The sequence below is a fragment of the Trichoderma breve genome, chromosome 5 (genome assembly GCF_028502605.1).
Source record: "Trichoderma breve strain T069 chromosome 5, whole genome shotgun sequence".
Taxonomy (NCBI): Eukaryota; Fungi; Ascomycota; class Sordariomycetes; order Hypocreales; family Hypocreaceae; genus Trichoderma; species Trichoderma breve.
In genome coordinates this window covers 3,855,880-3,876,732 of record NC_079236.1, presented here as the reverse complement: position 1 = coordinate 3,876,732, position 20,853 = coordinate 3,855,880, and the positions used below count along the sequence as shown (strand labels likewise).

The window sequence follows — 20,853 nt, the reverse complement described above, 5'->3', positions numbered from 1 at the left end:
ACTAACACCAAGACAGAATGTAACGCTGTTTGTGCCTTGCATTGGCTTCAAAGATCAGGAGATTACTTGACAACTACTAGAAATTGTACTTCATACTGATGGACCATAGCATTAATCCCCGTATCATGGTTGTCAATAGTATCTCAGGCAACTGGCGGCCGTGACATCATACGTAGACGTGGCGGTGGACATGCAGATTTGTTCGAGGCCTTTCATGTCAAGGTTGGGAATGTTACAATACCCCGGCGTTTCTCATTGAGCTTGCTGGCGTCTTTAGTTGTTTCGGAGATTCTCCTACAAAAATGGAATGCCTAAAGTACTGTGCTTCGGTATTTCCGCCATTGACCTGTAGTCACGACTAACGGCCTCTAAAATGATTGAGCAATTGCGCAGAGCATGGCTTTTTGAAGGTATGCTAAAATCTTTCAGCGGCTTCTCCAGGCTGTCGTTTAGCAAGGATCCCAATCCTGCGCCTAGGATCCCCTGTCTATAAAAGGCTACGCACGTACCGAGTTCCAGTAATATGCAGGTGTCAGCATTCAAGAACGAGTGATGGAAAAGGAGAACCAGCAAGCATTTTGGCCTGCCAAAACCATATTCGGAAATTTCAGCGCTGAAAGTCAATTGGCCTGATCAGAATGTACAGCGCAAGGGAAATGACTTGTATCATTGAACCAAGGCAAATCTGTTCTTCGGCGACGGCTGCTGATCCGGCAGTTACCGGCCCGCCTCGCATGCGCCACACTGGATACTGGAAGCTGGCCAACGTCCGCTAGAAAGTGATTTAGGGCGAGTCTATCTGGTGGCTAATGAGATACGATCGAGTAGGATTCAGATTTAAAGCACGCTGAGTCGTGGCTTTGCAACAACACGGAGATTTATGCTGTAAATGGATGCAGTAGCATCAAAGGATAAAGGCAGACATGTCTCGCGGCGAATAAACAAAGCTGACTTCAATTCCCACCGGTGTCTTTGTCCACGGCATATGAGCCGACTGAGATTGATCCAGTCAACTGATCACGGGGGAAGTTCCATACAGGTAACCCAGGTTTTGCTCTATCAACGCCATTGCTATTTTGGGTATGCTTAAAAATCTAGGACCAGGTTGATTGATGATGTTCCATCAACAACGGTGAGTGGCGGGATCAATATTCTTGGCAGCCTTACCGCAACTTGCCGCTGGAACGTGCTTCAATGGCAAGATCACGTAGCATTCCGATAGCAGCCTGTACGTCGAGATCCTGGCAACAACCAAGTGAGCGTTTGACAAAATATCCAACTCCGATGCCGAGCTGCCGGACCCTCCACTAATAAGGAAGCAGTAAGTCTTGGCCTACTAATTTGTTGTCATGCGGAGTCGGAGTTTGGAACATATCATGCTAGTCTTCGTAGTATCGTTATTAGTTGTCAGATTCTCTAGATAAGTTACGATGTGTACTACTTGATAATCCTTGTCTTCTTATTCAGAAACGCCGATGTCGACTCTTATAATTTTGCCGAGTGCTAATTCTTGATGCTCCACAGATCCTCGAGCTAACTGTATACTACTTGAACAGAACCCTGTCAACTCTCACAAGGACAAAAGAACTTTGTCAGATCATGACCCCTTTGTTTGTCTTAGACACATCGGGGCTTTACTGTTTTGAAGAGGAAACATCGGCGTTATGTTGGATCCATTATTATTCTGAATGATGTTCAGGACAGTAACGTAGTCTCAGCACAAGTTGCGGAGCTGCTATGGTAGAGTCTCAGTGGCAAGTTTTGTCTTCATCTTTTAGTAAAGAAATCTACCTTGCAAAATACATCTTGGACTAAGTTGTTAGGAGTTATTAACTCCTCCAATCACTACGCCTACGTAGGTAGGAATCAGGGCGATCCGCTCGGCCTTGACGATTGACAACTGCCGTAATCTGACACATTAGCTGACGGAACTCGTTTTGTCCGAGTACCGTACGAGTATATTTCACTATTCACATGCTGAAATATCCACCTGTTGTCAAGAAATGTCTAGGGCTTACACCATCGCACCCCGGGCGGGACGGCCCAGGAACAGATGCAGTGTGGATCGTCATCTCGAATTGCCACTACGAGACAACGTAACGACGCTAGAAACTCCGGCCTCTTCTACCGTAGCAGAGTGTAACCACATCGAAGAGTTGAGCACCAAGTCCGTAGAACCGGGTCCGCCAAGAGACGGCATCACCTCGGTATATACTTGGACCGGCTGGGGGCAGATTTCTAGTGCTCAAGTAAGAGTGGTGAGACACGCAATTGAGCCGGGTATAAGCAATCTTTGCGGTGATACTATCCGCACTCCTATCCCAATGGCGGATAGACGTGGCGTGGGACCCGCGCGGAGGATGCTTGGATGCAATGGCTAGTCAGGAGAGCCTTGTTTGTACCCCATGGCTGTCAAGTTGGAGATCCATTGAGAGAGGGAAGAACCTTTGGCCACAGGTTGGAATAGAGGGTCCGGATCAGTATATAAGGAGACGTAGATCTCGACCTCTCTTGGGAAAACGAAACAGCAGCAGCAGCAACAATCAAGCCTTCATCCTCTTGATAGTCCCAAACTGCAAAGCAAGATGCATCTGTCTTCAACAGTCCTCATGGCTGCCGCCGGAGCGGTGGCCCAGTCAACCGTTGACCTGTCTGGCCTTCCAGCATTCTTGAAGTCGAGCTCAAGCACCAACTGGCCAACACTCCTCAATATTGGCCAGCAGATCTGGAATGATCCCGAAGTTGGCTTGGACGAGACTCACGCTCACGACCGGATTGTCAGCTACTTCTCATCGGTTGCCGGCTGGACTGTAGACGGATCGGCCTATGCCGGCCTCCCTACTGCATTCAGGGCTGAGTTCGACAACCGACCTGCTGGCTTTGCCGGCGATCTTCCTACCGTCGGCTTCCTGGCCGAATACGACGCTCTGGTCGGCATTGGCCATGCCTGCGGCCACAACCTCATTGCCCTCAATGGCATCTCAGCCGCCAAGTTTGCCAGTGAGGCGCTGGCACACTTCAACATCCCCGGCCGCATCATCGTCGTCGGAACCCCTGACGAGGAGAACGCGGCGGGCAAGTTCAAGCTCAACAACTTGAACGCCTTTGCCGACTCCGACGTCTGGCTGATGGCTCACCCAACCACAACGAGCGCCATCCAGCCCATGAACGCCCGTCTCAACTATTTTGCTACCTTTGTCGGCAGCACGCACTCCGAGGCCGTTGCAAACGCATACAGTGCCCTGAACATTGTGCAGAACCTGAGTGGCCTGCCCGGAACCAGTTCTAGCGCCGTTGGTATTGAGAATGTTGGCGTCTACGCGACCAACATTGTCCAGACCATCATCAAGCTTGGCGTCGCTGGCTCGGACCTTGCTACCGTCACCAAGACTGTTTCTGGCATCCTTGACTCAACCTATCCCAACGTCACCTTCTCTGCTGCCAACGATGATGACGGTGTTGCCCTGACCTTCAACGGACCCGGTGGTCATGCTTCCGAGGCAACCAAGGGACCTCTGGTGCTCTCAGTAAACACTTTCAACGCCCTCAAGAACACTGATGGTGTCTCATTCTACCTCCCCAGCAACACGACCGCCACCGAGCTCGACATCACCATTGACATGCGCACTCGCTGGACCACTGACATCAACACCGTGGCCAACTTTGTCAGCGCTGCTCTCGGAACTCTTCCCAAGAGCGTCTCTCACGATGTCAAGTACCCGGCTCTGGAGGTGACGCCCTTCCTCGGCGACCAGTTCGTTAGCATCGTCGGAGGAGCCGACTATGGCCTGACCAACTTCCCCATCAGCACCTTCGCTCCCGCCTCAACCGATGCCTCGTGGGTGCAGGATCCCGTTCTCAACGCTTCTCACAACCTGACGAGCGCGGCCAAGGCTGTGCTTCACGCCAACTATGGCATCTGCACAAACCCCTCTGGCGCCGGCTGCGCTTTCAACCACGAGCCCCTCTTCAAGGCCTTGGCCAACACCGACTTTGCCTACGCTCAGACAGAGATTGTGGCCAGAGCAGAGGCTCAGCTCGCAGTGCAGCTGCTGGCCAATCCCGATCAGATGGCGGAGGCAACTAAGATTATCTCACAGTAATGGACAGGTGAAAGCGAGTTGTGAATCGATAATATGTATTACCTAGTCGGAATATGGGATTCCCCGAGTGGGAAGTTGGATGTGAAGAACCGAAATGATAATGTAATAATGTAGACGATATAGATGCTTAGACCAATAGAGAATCACCATGCTTATGGTATAACTCAGAGCTTCCGTGTCCCATAACATGTGACTGATGATTGATTCGATTTTAGTTTGTAGTTTGTCAATCCCATATCAAGGATAGCGAGGCAAAGGAATCTGTTCCACTTTATAAGCGTGATAGCTCATCTCGACGCGTCCTTGTTGATGATGATTTAGTTACAGATGTAAAGATGCAATTGCTTCTGATTCATCGAAGCTATGGAACCCCTATTGCCTCCCTTTCTTCCGCCGGTATCGCCAAAGACGTTTAGATATCACCTTGAATCTACTATCAAAACTCGAGTACGCGAGCTGATTGCATGATACACGTATTTGGGAGTTTATGCATGAGAATGAGGGGGAGGATAGGGCTAGTCGGTGGCGTCCAACTCTCCTATTCAGGCGCCCTCTAGCGAGCGGTCAACATGGGTTAGTTCGCCAAATGAGAGTTAAGAGAGATTGACCTCATTCACTGCAATTTAATTTTGACGGCGCCTTGGCTGTCGCATTGAATCGCGCCTCGATGATGCTGTGTAACCGCCCGATTCGATTCAACCATCCCGACGCCTGTGTCGCCCCATCGGAAAGAGTGTGGGAACCACGAGACAACGATTTCCTCTCCGGACATACTCAAGAACTTGCGGCCATGCAAGCTGGGAGTTCCGGTCTTTAGCGCGACGGGTCACAAAGGTTAGCAAAGACCTGCCAGAGAACGACACGTTGCATTGGTGTGGGTGCTAAGCTCTTGCTGATCTGGTGAGCATTCATTTCGTCGCATGTTGGAGACGGAGAAGAGGAGAGAGAGTGAGCAAACACGAATCTTGGTGTTGCACTGAATATCTCGCAACTGAAGAGAGTCCTGGTTAAACAGTCAACAACTCTTTCATGCTGGTTTCCTTTCTGTGGCTCCCCATTTCGTAGTTCCAGTAGACTTTACAATTGTCTCTGTCTCTTTGTGACCGGCTGCAAACTCAAGCGCCTCAGAGCACATGGCCACTGTTCACGATCGGTGAATAGCGCCCACTCTAGAGCTTTTACTGGGATTCGTCATCCCCCTTGTTTTAACCTCCAGACAGGGAAGGGATCGGAGAAAGAGCAGAATCGATTCAGGAATAAAACCCGAAATCTGCAGAAGAAACAAATGCACGGCAGCGGGACGGGAGGACCAGCGTCCAGCTAACTTTTCTCACAGTTAGCTTAGCCGTCAATGCTACTGCGAAGTGAGCATACTCGTACATGAGCTCCGTAATCACCTCCCCGTAATACGATTACTCCTTGCTAGACACAACTGCTCCGTCGCTGTGCGTTGAAAAGCTGCTAAAAGCCAACAACTGCTCGTCGGCCTCTTCCTCTTCCCCACCCTCTGTCATCGACCCCCGGCTCCACGCCGATCCCACCCTCACCCGTTCTTCAATCATCTTCATCGCCGTCTTCATGTGGGTTGGCCCTCTTTTCACACTCCTCTCCTTATCCCCGTTGGTTTGATGTCGCACATACATGTACATACAGCAGCATGAGCAACCAACTGTTGGCCGGCTCGATCGGATAAGTGACAGGCGCCTGTTTTGACAAGCGAAACCAGACAAGTGCCTGAACTCTTTTTGCTTGGCGACGCAACCGAGGCCAGGCCAAGGCTGCATCAGCACTGCATCGGCGACCTTAGCTGCGGCTGTCTCGTATGTTTGGACATTGAGACGGGGGATATTCGAGGCTTTCTGGGGGGACGAGACCTAGGACTGCGCGACACGACGCACGCGCCTGCAAGTAAACTACATATGCTTACTCGACCATTTGCTCATCTGCATACGAAGCACATGTTTTGACGCTCTGCAGTCATACAACGAGGGACGTCATTGGCGGACTCCAGGCTGGGCGGTGTTTGCTCCTGCGGCTGTAGTGTTTGTATGGAGCGCGTGCAAGGTTACGAATTACCATATATATTCTGGTTTAACCATCTACCACCACTAGTTGCTCAGCTATCTTAGTCTCCCCTGCTCCTTGTTCAATTGCGCCCAAACGAGAGTCGAAGAAGAGACTAGGGAGGCCAACTGAGCATCAACGAGGAGGGAACTGATTAAGAGAAACTGAAAGAGAAGAAGAGGAGAGGGACAGTCGAATAAGAACGCGTTTCGTTTGTATCAACGAATTCATGGACAAAAGTCCCGGACAAAGCCCTCCAGGAGCGGCTGGTGGAAGCAGTCAACAGGAAGAGCACGCGGCGGAAGGCATCCTCCCAGCTGACCATTGGCGAGAGGTTAGTGCTCTCCGAGCATCTTCGGGCAAGGAAACTTATGCAAACAGGTTTCTCAGCGAGAAGGCAACCGACCCGAAGACGACGACTACGACGACGATGACGGCGATTCTGCGCTTGGTTCTGATGCTGGCAGCTCAACTGCTTCGATAACCTCGAGCATTCTACAGTATCGAGAGATTCACGGGCGAAGATTTCATGGTGAAACAGGCACAGCGCAGTACTGGTCAGTGGACGCGTCTACTCTACCCTCTATGAGGCATTGGCTGGCAGTTTAGAGGACGGATACTGACTTGGACCATCTGGCAACAGGCAATCCAACGACGAAGCGGCGAATGAATCGCTGGACATAAAGTGAGTGTGGCAGCGCTAATAATACTCGTATCAAAACAAGACACAGCACTCGTATGGACGCGATTTGGAACTAGAGCTGATCAGTGCGTTCGATAGTCATCATGCTCTTACTATGGCAATGGGAGACCAGCTCCTTATGGCCCCATTGGTCAAGGAAAATATCAAAGTCAGTACCGCCCTTCCTCAATATTTCAACGTGCACTTTCGATACGATTAATCTGACACAATGTATTTTTGCGATTAGAAAGCCCTTGATATAGGGACTGGCACAGGTTAGCTGCTCATTTACAATACTTTACTGATGCCGTTCTTTGTTCCCTGAGCTGACTTTTTCTTCACCAGGGATATGGGCTATGTGAGAATTAATGCCTACAGCGGCCTCGCTGCATGAATCATACTGACATCTCCGCAGCGATTTTGCAGATGAGTATCCCGATGCTCAGATCATTGGCACCGACATTTCCCCCATTCAGCCAACATGGGTACCGCCCAACCTCCAATTGTGAGTTTATACCACCAACAGATTTGTCATATCTGTTCATACAAGATGACTCATTTGACAAATAAAATACTAGTGAAATCGAAGACTGCACGCAAGATTGGACGTTTCGCAGCCAAGACTTTGACTATGTGCATATGCGGTGGCTCCTTGGCAGCATTCAAGACTGGGATGCCCTGATGCAGCAAGCATATCGCGTACTGCGGCCAGGGGGTTACATTGAGAGCTTAGAAACTTCGGCCATTATGACGAGTGATGATGGGACTGTCACGGAGACGTGCCCGATGGGACAATGGGGCAAGTTCTTCATCTCCGGAGGAAAAAAGATTGGAAGATCATTTACTGTCGTCGAAGACGAGACGCAGAGAAAGTCGATTGAGGCAGCCGGCTTTGTCGACATTCAGGAATTCAATTTCAAGGTGAGTCGACGCCTTGATAATCAAAATGAATCATGTCACGGCTAACAGTGTTGGACTTGCAGATGCCGATAGGAGGCTGGGCAAAGGACCCGAAGCTAAAAGAGCTCGGGCAAGTCGCACAGATGGTCCTCGAAAGAGACGTCGAGGGCTACATCGTCTTCATGGCAAACACGCTGGGGTGGACGCGAGAGGAGATTCTAGTGTACATCAGCATGCTGCGGCGGGATGTCAGATCGAAAAACTTTCACGCATATTATAATCAAAAAGTGGTGTGGGCACGGAAGCCATTGGACGGGGAAAAGCGATAACACCCTTTTTCATTTCAAGCCATTTCTTTTATGTTTTTACGTTAGCTTTTTTCTAATACCAGGCGTTTCTGATGTGATCTGTAGTGCGCATACGAATCCTTCTGATCAACATACGAACTCGCTTGTCTGCTTTTGCATTCCTTTTGTTAATTGGGCGGAATACGAACACCGCCGTTCATGTATGTATGCTGTTGACCACTCCGTCTGCTGCACGTCAAGAGTTTTGCCTTTATATCCAGTGCTGTCTTTGCTGCAAGCACAATTAAGCGAGGCACCTACGTGTTGTCAAGTTTTTATGGACACCAATGCATCTCGAATAAACCCTAGGATCATTCGGAGGTTTTGCACATCCTTATTGGTAGAATATTACCTGTGATGGCGCCTCGGACAGGGTTATCGGCGGCGGTAGACTCAAAGGATGCTCAAATCCGACTTCACTGGTTCCACAGCTGCTGCACCAACGGCCGTTCAACCGCTTTTGGTATGCTTGTTGCTTCTCGCTGCCGTGTGGTAGTGGTACAGTAGCGGTCATGTAGGCTAGTCTACTGGCTCCTTTGACCTGTAGAACTTGCATGCAGATACGTTTACGTGGGGGGTTGTTGGAATGATACCTGAACAGGCCATCGAGATGAGACATGAAGTGATATTACAGCCGGATGAAACAGTGGCGATCAAGCATAATCTGCAAGATTATAAAACTACAATATGCGAGAAGTTGCATAGATGAAGGTGAAATGTCATTGCATGAATCGTTGTTAGTGGAGCGGACTTGTGATGTGTTTTGCATCCGGCACTCAGCGCCTTGTCCCCTAGCAGTCTTTGAGCATACGCAATTGGTTCTCTCCAGGTTCATATTTTCTCACATCTCCAACAAATGAAACGTTTTCTCATTTTACTACTTGTTCAAGAACATGTCAAAAGCATTGATGCTTCTTTGAGTGGGTCGAGACGCCATTGATGGAACGCTTAGACGCTAATCTCCAAGCCGAACCTTTCGGCATTTGACACCCCAGAGCGAAACAGGCATGGAAAAGCTATGACCTGCAGTTAAATCATCATCTCTCTTCATCTCTTTATATACAAAAGTCAAAGCTCTGACCCCAGCCTTATCAAGATGAAGAGTCTCAGCCTCGAGACTCAAGTTGGCCTTGTCAGGATAAATTGCGCGGAAAATAGCATGAATCCATGAGCCACAAACCAATAGGGCGGCAGCCCCCCCACTAAAACTTGTCAAATCAAACATCGAATCGAAAGGCGCGCCTCATTCAAAGTTCTGAAATGCTCTACGGAGTATATCTTGGATACAACGCAAGGCTGTGTCGAGGCCTGGTGGAGAGAACGCGGCGATATATTTGCACAACTTCATACAAGACGACACAAATTACGAGACAACTACCAGCCATGGCCTCTGAAAAGCCGGCCGGGACTCACCTGGCCTTTCACCATGACGGAAAACTGCTCAACTTGAAGACTGAGTTGTTGTCAATACGGCCATTCGCTGCGGTAGAAGAACAAAACCGCGCCGTTTTCAAGGACGCTGGCGATGATGACTACGTTGTCGTGACCAAGGAAACCATCTTCCATCCTCAAGGCGGTGGCCAACCATCTGATGAAGGCACAATCTCAGCAACCACGTCGGAGGAGGGCCAGGCTCCCGTATCTATCGACATCAGGGCAGCACGCATGGACGTTGTAAACGATGGTCTTGTTCTGCATCTGGGCCGCTTCAAGGATCCCTCAACAGCAGGAAAACTTCAGCCAGGCGATGTCGTCGCGCAGGCGATTGACGCAGAGAAGCGCCTCCTCTACTCACGGCTGCACACTGCGGGCCACGTTCTTGGATCGGCCGTGAGGCATCTTCTCGAGAAGGAAATTGAGGGCTTCGACGAACTCAAGGCATCTCACTTCCCCGACAGCGCGGCCTGCGAGTTTCGTGGTCTGATCGAGGGCAAGTGGAAGCAGCCGATCCAGGAACGAGTCGACGAGTATCTTCGCCGCGCGATGCCGGTAGAGATCGACTTTTGGACCGAAGACGATTTCCGACGAGAGGGTCTGGAGCGCTTGATTCCGGACCGAAGCCTGTTGCCTCCCGGCGAGACCAAGTTTCGCGTGGTGCGCATTGTAGGAGCTGAGGTTTATCCTTGCGGAGGCACACACGTCGACACGACGGACTTGTGCGGCGCAACGACTGTGAAGAAGATTGGGAGGAGCAAAGGCATCAGCCGCGTCAGCTACACGGTTGCTTGATGGGCGATTTGGGAGACCGATAACGGCACGACTTGAAGCAATGAACGGCCACTGGTATAGATGATTGCATACGTACATCCCGATGCATTAGATACATGGATAGGGGTGATTAGACTCTCTTGGCATGGGGGAATAGAACGGATAGGCCGCAGTCAGCCGCAGTCAGCCGCCATCGCGATAATCTCTACTGTTCCTGTGATGCAAAAACGTGGCGTTGAGGCAAGTTGGCCGATCTAGCTGCAATCTCCGACCTCGCTCTAGAACAGAAAATAAGTTTCCGGTAACAACGATCGCCCCAGAAGCAACTAACTAGTAACATCTGCATCCGCGGGTATCCAAATGATAAATCTCCTATCAGGGAAGGCTGCCAAATCCGGACCATCGCAACCCTGGACGCCACAGCCGCTGCTAGAGATCCTGAAGCTATCGCTATTTCCAAACCACAAAAGTTGACGATAGATTGCCTTCTTGTTATGGCTAGCTGGCGGCTTGTGCCACCGAGAATCTCAGAGTTGGAGACTGACCCGCACTGTATGAGACAACACGGAGCGTGCCACAAGCCTCTCCGGACCATCCCCGCATTGGTGACATGGGATTTCGATGTTTCGTGGGGAGATGGAGAGGAGATGGGACATTACAAGGAACTTGGTGGTAGAAGGCGAGTTTGTTGTGAATTGAATCGCCAGCTTTGAGTTGTTGAAAAGTATCCATCGCTGGTCGTTACTCAGTTCTTGCACGCAAAAGCACCTTCGCAGTATTTCTCACGATCAGCATCGATCATGGACAGCGATTTTCCCTTTACTTTGGCCGACTCCAGCCTCGGCCAGCTGGATTGTCTTGTCGATGGAGAGTCTGTTGTTGCCAAGTCAGGCAATCGCTTCGAGGTCATCGATCCAGGCTCTGGAAAGGCTTGGGCGTCATGTCCAGACTGTCGCGAAGAAGACGTTGATGCTGCAGTCCAATCATCACATCGGGCTTTCCAGAGCTACTCCAAATGGACGCCTAGACAGAGAGCGCAGACATTACTGAAATGGCACCAGGAGATTATTGCTGCGCGAGACGATCTGGCAAAGATTCTGGTTCACGAGACAGGGAAGCCTCTTACGGAAGCCTATGGCGAGATTGACTACGCCACCACCTTCACTTGGTGGTTTGTAGGCGAGGCAGAACGAGTTCAGGGATCTTCTATTGTTTCGGCGATTCCAGGTCGGAGAGCTGTCACAATCAAGCAGCCCGTTGGCGTTGCTGCTGCTCTTGTGCCCTGGAATTTCCCCATAGCCTTGACTCTCCGAAAGGCGAGTGCGGCTCTGGCTGCTGGCTGCACTATGATTGTTAAGCCTTCTCCTGAGACGCCCATCACGGCCCTGTCTGTGGCACGACTTGCATTGAAGGCTGGATTTCCTCCAGGCGCGCTCAATGTGCTTACCACAAGCCTTGAGGGAACACCAGGGCTAGCTGAGGCACTCTGTCTGCATCCACTGGTTAAGAAGGTGACGTTCACCGGCAGCACTAGAGTCGGAAAGATCATTTCGGGCCTATGTGCAAGAAACCTGAAGAAATCTACCATGGAGCTTGGTGGCAATTGTCCTTTCATCATCTTTGACGACGCCAATCTTGACCAGGCACTTGGACAACTCATGGGACTAAAGTGGCGACATGCAGGCCAGGCTTGCGTTTCTTCAAACAGAGTCTATGTCCAGCGAGGCGTGTATGACAAGTTTGTCGAGCTCGTTGTCAATGCTACATCTCAGCTGAAGATGGGCCATGGCATGGCTGAGGGTACCACTCTCGGCCCAGTTACCACCCCAAGGAGCCTTGATAGAGCCGAGGATATGGCCAAAGATGCTCTGGCCAATGGAGCAAAGCTGGTATTTGGTACTGGAAAGAGAGATGCATCAGGTAGCGGAGGTTATTTCATGGCGCCCACTGTCTTGACAAACGTCACAGACGACATGCTCATGAGCCAAGATGAGATTTTTGCGCCTCTCCTTGGATTCTCAGTGTTTGATACAGAAGAAGAAGTTATCCAGAGGGCAAACAACACAGCTATGGGCCTGACTAGCTATGCTTTTACAAAGAATGTGGACCGACTTTGGAGGCTCTTTGAGCTGCTAGAGGCAGGCATGGTTGGCTTGGTAAGCGATTTGACATGTCCGATACTATGTTGGAGAATCATTGCTAATGTGAAATTGTGTAGAACACTGGCAACAACTCTTCCGCAGAGGCACCCTTTGGGGGCATCAAGGAAAGCGGCTCAGGCAAGGAGAGTGGAAAGGATGTGGCGATTGAAGAGTTTATGATTACAAAGAGTGGCACATTTACTATTGAAGGCTTGTAGATAGCGTTATGAATATGAATGTGATTCCACAAATTGTTCTCCAGCGGGTTGCTATGCTTTTCGAGACTGGATTCTTTGAATGGCTTTGCAGTAATTTAATAAATCTCAACCTTTCATACCATTCTATACCTGCAGTTTACGGAAAAGCGATACATCTTTTTAAATACCTAACTGGTAACTCGAAGTCAAGCGATTTCTATTATTCTTACTCGCTTCGTTATTACATCTGGATAAAGACATTGATGGCTGTTTCATTGTCAAACTTGGGAAGAAATGTCACCTTATACACATTTACTTGTTGCAAAACACCGGCCCTTATGAGGTCATCATTTCATTTTTATTTCTAGACTGCGTCATGAATGATCAATATTTTACAATTAGATACCCCATTATACACATCGTCCACCATCCACCTCAAGATTTACTCCCGTAATAAATGCAGCTTCATCGCTGGCAAGATAGCAGCACGCGTTGGCAATGTCTGCCGGCGTTGACGGTCGCCCAAGAGGAACGGTCGCCACAAAGGTAGATATATCTGTAGATCCCAGGAAGAGATTGGTCCTATCATGAAATAGTCAGTAAAGCGTGTAAGCATGATAGTCTGCACATGTACTCACATTCCAGTGACGCCAACTACCGGAGAAACGGCGTTGAATCGAATCTGTTTGGGGCCATATTCAGATGCCAGAGCCTTGGTAACAGTAATGGCAGCTCCCTTGGAGGCGCTGTACCATGCCAAACCACCGCGAGGTCGAATTCCAGCTGTTGAAGCAATCTGGATAAAGTTGCCAGGGCGATTCTCCTTGAGCAAGTACGGTACAACAACCTGTGTCGACATGTAAATGGACTTGACATTGACATTCATACACATGTCGAATTCCTTTTCCGTTACATTCTCCGTCGCCTTGTTTGAGTAAGATGCACCGGCATTGTTCACAACAATATCCAGCTGCCCATATTCCTTGATGGCCAGCGCCAATGCGGCTTCCCAGTCGGCTTTTTGGGTGACATCGGTGCGAATAAAGGCACCGCCGAGCTCAGAGGCAACCTGCTTTCCAGCGTCTTCTGAGAGATCTGCGACGATGACTTTGGCACCTTCTTGGGCGAATTTTGTGGCAATGCCTCTACCAAAGCCGGAAGCGGCACCAGTGACGATGGCAACCTTGCCCGCGAGACGTGGTGATGACATTTTGATCTCGATTTCTGCTTGGAGGGATTGTAATGCTGGGGGGGCTTCTAAGTTTACAAAATGAAACAAGTAAAGACAGAGATCTCTAAAGAGAGAAAGTGAGAGCTGTAGAAGCAAGACTTTTTGTCTGATATCACATCATGTGCGACAATGAACCCCTCTCGTTACCGTGACCTACAAGTGGTTCATCTTCAACATGTCAATCCGTATACAGTGCGGCGTCCCTTGAGCCAATTTAGATCCGCTAGCTAGGGCCATTCTCTTTGCCTTTTAACCAAGGGGAACTCATGGTTAAAACCGGCCGTGTGGGGAAGCTTGTTGAAGGGGCGTCTGCTTTTGCCTCTCCGCGGATGCGGGGTTGTCCGGGGGGTTATTAGTTCAATGTTCTCGGTGGGACGATGATGGATTGAGTAAGAATTATCTTGGAGCTGGTTCCTGTGATCACTGGAACTTACCACTTGATTGGCATGGGTATTGGGGCCGTGATGGAGGATTTCGTTTGAAGAGCCGATCTCGGATCAAAAGGAAAGCTGACATCAGGGCCGGCGAGGAACTGGAAACCGAAGGCTTAGAATGTGATGTAAGACGGCCAGCAATACTGGTTCAGACTTCTATTATTCAACACGAAAGAGAAAAGCAGCAAAAAGTCGCGGCCCGGGAAGCGTCATCGTCGCTCATTACTTCACTTCAATACTATCACCTTAACAAAGTCGACGACTACCCTGTACAATGGCCCAGACATTTCGCATTCTCGTTCTCCCCGGCGACCATGTCGGCCCCGAAATCATGGCCGAAGCCCTCAAAGTCCTCGACGTCGTAGAAGAGTGCCGGCCCAATCTCAAGTTTGAGCGCACTTTCGACCTCGTTGGCGGCAGCAGCATCGACAAGCACGGAGTCCCCGTGACAGAAGAAGTCCTCGACAAGGCCAGCAAAAGCGATGCTGTACTATTCGGCAGTGTTGGCGGACCAGAGTGGGCAAACGCTTCTCCCAACCCAGAGGCCGGCATTTTGGGACTTCGGCAACGGCTGGATGCATTTGCAAACCTGAGGCCGTGTGAGATTCTAGTCCCGAGTCTACTTGAAGCCTCGCCTCTTAAGCCGGACATTGTCAAGGGCACCAAGTTCATCGTCGTCCGAGAAAACTGCGGCGGTGCATACTTTGGCGACAAAGTCGAGAAGCCCGAAGTCGCATCAGATCTATGGGTATACGAGCCTCGAGAGGTTGAGCGCTGTGCTCGTGTATCAGCAGCCGTGGCTCGAATCCTCGGGAAGAATGGCGATGGTAAAGGCGGCGATGGTCCGGCCATTGTGTGGAGTGCCGACAAGGCAAATGTCCTTGCCAGCGGGAGACTCTGGCGCAGAGTGACTCAAGATATCTTTGACAGAGAGTTTCCAGACATCGAGCTGCGCCATCAGCTTGCGGATAGCATGGCTATGCTGATGGTCAAGAACCCTCGTGGCTTCAACGGCGTGATTCACACGGACAACACCTTTGGCGATATTCTGTCTGACATTTCGGGTGGCATCGTGGGCAGTCTTGGGACGCTGCCGAGCGCGAGCATCTCCGGCATCCCAGGACAGGGAAAATGTAACGGCATCTATGAGCCTGTGCATGGAAGTGCGCCAGATATTGCTGGCAAGGGCATCGTAAATCCCGTTGCGCAGATTCTTAGTCTGGCGATGCTTCTGAGGTACTCTTGCGTGCTTGTGGAAGAGGCGGCGGCAATCGAAAAGGCTGTTCAGACAGTATTCGATTCAAAAGAGGCGGGTGGACTCGGCATTCGGACAAAGGACATGGGAGGTGAGGCCGGGACAAAGGAGGCTGGTGATGCCATTGCTGGCGAGGTTCGGCGTCTCTTGCAAGTGAGCTGAGTGGACAACATGAAGCTGATGCTTGCGTTCTTGGAAAATGAAATGACAATAGGGGTACATGATTAAACAAAGAATTGAAATAATGAATCTGTGTTCAGTGCAACTGCATGACTGAATATTAACAACTTTGAGCCTCTCCATCTCACGTTGTTGCATTCCGTCACGCCTCAACCACCAGCATCTCTCGGCAAGAATACCTACAACCTAGGTATGTATCCAAGCTCGTCCATCTTTATTTTCTGTTTTTCTTTTTCGTCTGTCTCATCATATTAAACAATTCGCAGTTCACCCGCCGACATCCATCGATCAACAATGTCTTCGAAGAGAAAGAAGCAGATGATGCTGTCGTACAAAGACCTTTTACGACCACGCATCACGGGGGAACCCCGACAGCAAGTCAAGAAAGGAGACCCTGAGTGGGAAGACGGCATCAAGTGTATAAAGGCATATCATTCCCAAGCCACTATGTTATCTCAGGCCAACCGGCAAGAGATGCGAGATATTATACGGAGCCGCCGCTACGTTATCACTCCCTCGGCAAAAGATACGCCATCAAGGCACACACTCATGAAATCCCATAAAAAGAGCATCAAGCGAGGGAGGGCTCCGTCGTGGCCCATTTTCGTTATTCTGAATACTCTGTACGGCCCTGCCTTGCCTAGGGAGTACAAAAGATGCATTGGCATGGCCTTTGGCACAACGGAAGTCAAGGACCATACGCATGAGTATCTTGCACTTGATGGTGCTGAGCCTGCCGAGCCTGCCGAGCCTGCCACTACTGAGGAGGATCACCAGACATCTCCTTGGAAATATGAGATCTTGGATGACAAAACCAAAATCTCCGGGGAGACAAAGAAACGTGACGCGCCGGCATTGGACATTGAGGATGGCAGTTCTTCTGCCAATAAGCGTGCAAAGGTGGCAGACGCTGAAAGCGTCTCTTTGACTGTACAAATGGCCAACGCTGTCTCCGAACAACAGACTGCTGAAGAAGGAGGCTGTGAGTGCACGATTGGAAAACTCTGGGAGATGATTGATAAGAAGTTTGAAGCGATGCGGGAGGACTTCGAAATGAAGGAGAAAGAGAAGTTTGAGGTTCAAACTAAGGAGCTTCAAGTGGTGATGCGAGAGGTAGTAAGGCTTCATGGAGAAGCTTTGATGAGACTTGCGGAAATGACCTGGCAAAGGCCTACTGCTCCTCAGAACGCTGACGTTTGACACCAGTCGACCACCAAGTGTCTCGTGTTTATTTGACTACGTGGATGCTGAGAGTCATTGGGCTCTTCTCGTTTCTTTCTGTTCAGTTTGTTCACAGGATTCGTATATCGACGGGCTGCAGCCCACGTGGCAGTTTCAGATAGTTTGATCATTGATACATGCAATTTGCTGCACTCAAAAGTTCTACACGAGCTAGATTGAATCTTATTGATCTGTTTTTATGTAGTCATTTTCGTTAGTTTCATCCACAGAGCTGATTCACTGTGAGTCGACGCTCTTCACGAGGTATTGATATGGAAATTAATGTTTCATGGGCTAAAGATTTTGCTGATAAGCTCCTTGTATGTATCTGGCTGGGAATATGGCACATACTTCGTATACCTAAGATGGGATATACAGGCCAAGAAAGCATATTATCAGAGCGTGGAAAGTTGGATAACTTTGAACGAGTGTGGCGAGATATGTGTTAATGCGAAATGTTGTAAACTGAAGCACATTGGCACAAAGAGACACGCAACAAATAATCACAATTTGGGGAACGAAAATCCTCAAAAGACACATGAAGTAGCAGATATGAAAGAGTAAGAAAAAAACTGAGTTTCGTTGAGAATAGTGCTATTTAAAACATCGTCTGAACAAACGATGACTTGTGAGCGGAATTACTTTGTTAAATAATTCTTATATATTTCGCTGCTTTAATTTATTTATACTATATGTTACATGACAGAAGCATCTCTTAATAGGTAGGCAATCTTAATTCTTACGCAGCCAAAGCTTCTAATACCCGCCCGGTCATGGCCAGAACCTTTTCTTCTTCCAACCTCCGCGCCACAAGCTGTAAGCTGATCGGCAGCCCATGCATCAGATCGGCGTCATCTACACATTGCACCAATTAGTATCGTATTAATAGCAAAGCGCTCAAAATAAAAGGATAATACGCACATGTCTCGTGAATGTCTTTGCATTCGCTGCTTAGTGGAGTGTAATCTTCCCGGGGTACGTCGATGCTTCGATCCACATTCAACCCGGTAGGGAATGACACGGCAGAGTAGTCAAGCACATTGTAGACACCAGTGTATGCAACTGTTGTTGTTCATCTCATCGTTAGCAAGAGGTACACAAAATGCATGCACAAGAGGTAGGGCAAATGATCACATACCGTGCTTAAACGTTCCGCTCTTGACTGTGTTGAATGGTACCGTCGGCAGCAACAGAGCGTCAAGGCCAGCCTTGTTCCATCTATCCAGGTAGCGGTTCTGGAAATTAGTTCTCTCCAAGTGAAGCTTCCACATCTCCGCCGTGCCGAGTTCCCTCGCAACGCCATAGGAAGCCATCTCAATCCTCAATGGTTCATCAGTTGGCTCAAGCTGTGACTTGATAGTCCTGCCGCCATCAGCCACAAACATGCGCTGCAGCAACAGGGATCCCTCTTCTTGGTCAGCATGATCCCATTCCACAATCTCATGGCCAGCAGCCTTGAGTCTAGCAACTGTGTGCTTGAGTGCGCGAGCCACTGGAGCTGTAGGCTGGACCATGCCGTCGTGCCACATGACGCCGATCCTGAGCTTTGAAGGAAGCTCTGGCTCTCTCCAAGGAATCGGCAGGCATTTGGGGTCTCTAAGCCAGGGCTGGGCGTCAATCACGGCCTTGCTATAGAGCTTGACGCCGTTCAGACTCGGGGCTAACGGTCCATTGACGGATGCAACGGCTTCTTGTCCCGCCATGCCGGATCTGCAGTTTCGTACGGGGAAACGGCCGCCCGAGGGGCGAAGTGTGAAGATGCCTGTACAGGCAGCTGGGATTCTAAGCGAACCACCTATTGTTGTATGTCAGCAAAGCATTCTTTCGTCCTTATTGTTGGCACTCTGGAAACTGATGCGCCTACCGATATCTGATCCAACACCAACGGGGCTGCCCTTCATGACAATGAGCGCAGACTCTCCGCCAGAGCTACCACCACTAGTCGTCTGTCTGTTTCTCGGATTCAAAGTGCGTCCAAAGACATTGTTTACCGTCTCAGCAATCATCATGGCTGTGGGAACATTTGTCTTGACATAGAAAACGGCGCCAGCCTCCGCTAGCACTTCTACCAGCGCTGCGTCCGCCTTGGCTGGATCGCCGACGTGCACCGCCATGCCCACTGTAGAATCAACGCCCTGGACGTTGATGTTGTCCTTGAGCGAGATAGGAAGGCCGTGTAGGGGGCCCATTGGTTTGCCTGTTTCAGCAAAATATTGGTCTCGAGCGCGAGCCATGGCGATGGCGCGATCGAAGAAAGTCTCGGACAAGCAGTTTGTCTAGGCTAGGTCAGCACAGAACTAGGAAGAGAATATACCATAAAAAGAGGGAAACAAGAGAGACAAGAGGAAGAAACTCACAAGTTGGTGCGCTGCAGCTGCTCGCTTGCAAAATGCTAGAGTAACATCCTCTGACTTTAAAACGCCCGTCGCCAACTTGGAGAGGAGCTCTTCAATAGTCGAGTTGGTGATGGCCAACTCTTCCTCTGTGAACCACCCAGACGTCTCAGGCCAGCCTGTCACATCGTCTTGTGATTCCGGAGGCATCAGGTTCTCTGGGATGCGCCATTCCTTGGGTATAGACGCTTGCAGCTCGCTGCGCTTCTTTGCGCCGAGCTCCTCCCACGATCGCTTTGCGCCACTGGCAGCATTTACACCGTTGGCAGCAGCACTGCTGGCGCCGTTGGTGAGGTTGGAATCTCCAGAGACCGTCATGTCGACTTTGATCTTTGTCTGCAACCTTCTTTAATGCCAAGAATGTTGTTTAGAGAGAAATACAAAGGGGAGGCGTATTGACAAGAGAGAATATGTCCAGTCACTTGGAGTGGCTTGCTAGACAGCAAGGATAAGGTTAGAGTCGGTGCTTATTGCTTGACCCGTCGCCCTGGGTCTAATGTATCCTTTTACTCTCGTCTCTCTCCTCCCCCAAACCGTTCAAGATGCCAAGAAACAAGCCAATAAATCCGCCAGACCCGATGCCGGATGTCCTGTCCGTGATACGATAAACCCGCATGATTCCATTTCGTCAGGCTCTACTTACGATGGATGGCTTGAGGCTGGCCCAGTGCGGGGTCTCTCGCATTCCCGGGGTCAGAGGATCCCGTGGATTTGATACCATGGGTCCGGTTGCCGATACGAATGCATGCTCTTTCGAAACGAGCAAGAGGAAACTAATTCATCTCCAAAAGGTGGACCGGTGTGCTGGGGGGGTTCCGATGCCTTGATTGTGCCGTTTGCTGGAGCAATGAAGCGCCCTCTACTCCACAAACTTATCGCGCCGCATGCTTGAGGAGATGCGTCGATAGATTGATTGCCTGTTTCGGCATGGACGAGTTCAATGTGCGGCACCACGTTAAGGTTCATATCTTTGGATGTGGAGTTTGTGAAGGGGAGGGGCGTGCTCTCAACTAGCCGCTGGTAGCTTGATGCCATGCACCCCAGCTTTTAGTTGAAGATATAAGAGATGTGTCGACAAATGGTTTGTCGAGTTGATATTGATGATAGGCACAAGTGCGAGGCATTGCTAATCTTTTGCTCATCTTGTGGATGGATGGTTCAATAGTTGATACTAGCACCGGCATGAGATCCCAGTTATGTCTCCGTGTCCCAAAGCTGAACATTCAGCTGAGCAAACCCAGTGACAATCTTTTAACTTGATCAGGATGATAATTAACCATGTCCATGGGGCTGGGAGCACGGATCTGCATGGGATGCACAGCCAATGACGGCGCTTCAGACCGAGGAAACCGGTGAGACCTGCTTTAGTAGCGTTAGCGCATCAATTGTATGTTAAAATGCTTGAGAAGTGAATGATGGTGTAAAATAGGAAGGATAACAACGGTGAATGGATATCTCAACATTATGCAGCATGTACACGTATGTGATTGCTGGACT

General features: G+C 49.9%; 8 protein-coding genes across 8 annotated transcripts; 6 read left to right on the top strand and 2 right to left on the bottom strand.

The window, feature by feature from the left end:
* Positions 1-2,585: 2,585 nt before the first annotated feature.
* On the top strand, positions 2,586-4,103 carry T069G_08807 (uncharacterized protein; the record flags this gene model as incomplete). Its single annotated transcript, XM_056176017.1, has 1 exon — positions 2,586-4,103. The coding sequence occupies one exon, from the start codon at positions 2,586-2,588 to the stop codon at positions 4,101-4,103; it is 1,518 nt and encodes a 505-aa protein (XP_056026966.1).
* Positions 4,104-6,396: 2,293 nt separating this feature from the next.
* On the top strand, positions 6,397-8,078 carry T069G_08806 (methyltransferase domain-containing protein; the record flags this gene model as incomplete). Its single annotated transcript, XM_056176016.1, has 9 exons — positions 6,397-6,501; positions 6,549-6,724; positions 6,811-6,852; positions 6,949-7,018; positions 7,097-7,124; positions 7,195-7,207; positions 7,265-7,354; positions 7,428-7,770; positions 7,833-8,078. 9 exons carry the CDS (start codon positions 6,397-6,399, stop codon positions 8,076-8,078), a joined length of 1,113 nt encoding a protein of 370 aa, XP_056026965.1.
* Positions 8,079-9,479: 1,401 nt separating this feature from the next.
* On the top strand, positions 9,480-10,325 carry T069G_08805 (tRNA synthetases class II (A) domain-containing protein; the record flags this gene model as incomplete). The annotated part of the gene is made up of 1 exon (XM_056176015.1): positions 9,480-10,325. The coding sequence occupies one exon, from the start codon at positions 9,480-9,482 to the stop codon at positions 10,323-10,325; it is 846 nt and encodes a 281-aa protein (XP_056026964.1).
* Positions 10,326-11,104: 779 nt separating this feature from the next.
* T069G_08804 (aldehyde dehydrogenase family domain-containing protein) lies at positions 11,105-12,663 on the top strand (the record flags this gene model as incomplete). The annotated part of the gene is made up of 2 exons (XM_056176014.1): positions 11,105-12,460; positions 12,523-12,663. 2 exons carry the CDS (start codon positions 11,105-11,107, stop codon positions 12,661-12,663), a joined length of 1,497 nt encoding a protein of 498 aa, XP_056026963.1.
* A 389-nt stretch (positions 12,664-13,052) lies between these two features.
* Positions 13,053-13,852, bottom strand: T069G_08803 (enoyl-(Acyl carrier protein) reductase domain-containing protein; the record flags this gene model as incomplete). The annotated part of the gene is made up of 2 exons (XM_056176013.1): positions 13,053-13,224; positions 13,281-13,852. The coding sequence occupies 2 exons, from the start codon at positions 13,850-13,852 to the stop codon at positions 13,053-13,055; spliced, it is 744 nt and encodes a 247-aa protein (XP_056026962.1).
* Positions 13,853-14,581: 729 nt separating this feature from the next.
* Positions 14,582-15,724, top strand: T069G_08802 (isocitrate/isopropylmalate dehydrogenase domain-containing protein; the record flags this gene model as incomplete). The annotated part of the gene is made up of 1 exon (XM_056176012.1): positions 14,582-15,724. One exon carries the CDS (start codon positions 14,582-14,584, stop codon positions 15,722-15,724), a length of 1,143 nt encoding a protein of 380 aa, XP_056026961.1.
* A 312-nt stretch (positions 15,725-16,036) lies between these two features.
* Positions 16,037-16,942, top strand: T069G_08801 (uncharacterized protein; the record flags this gene model as incomplete). The annotated part of the gene is made up of 1 exon (XM_056176011.1): positions 16,037-16,942. The coding sequence occupies one exon, from the start codon at positions 16,037-16,039 to the stop codon at positions 16,940-16,942; it is 906 nt and encodes a 301-aa protein (XP_056026960.1).
* A 760-nt stretch (positions 16,943-17,702) lies between these two features.
* Positions 17,703-19,674, bottom strand: T069G_08800 (amidase domain-containing protein; the record flags this gene model as incomplete). Its single annotated transcript, XM_056176010.1, has 5 exons — positions 17,703-17,818; positions 17,885-18,025; positions 18,102-18,758; positions 18,828-19,239; positions 19,321-19,674. The coding sequence occupies 5 exons, from the start codon at positions 19,672-19,674 to the stop codon at positions 17,703-17,705; spliced, it is 1,680 nt and encodes a 559-aa protein (XP_056026959.1).
* Positions 19,675-20,853: the final 1,179 nt, after the last annotated feature.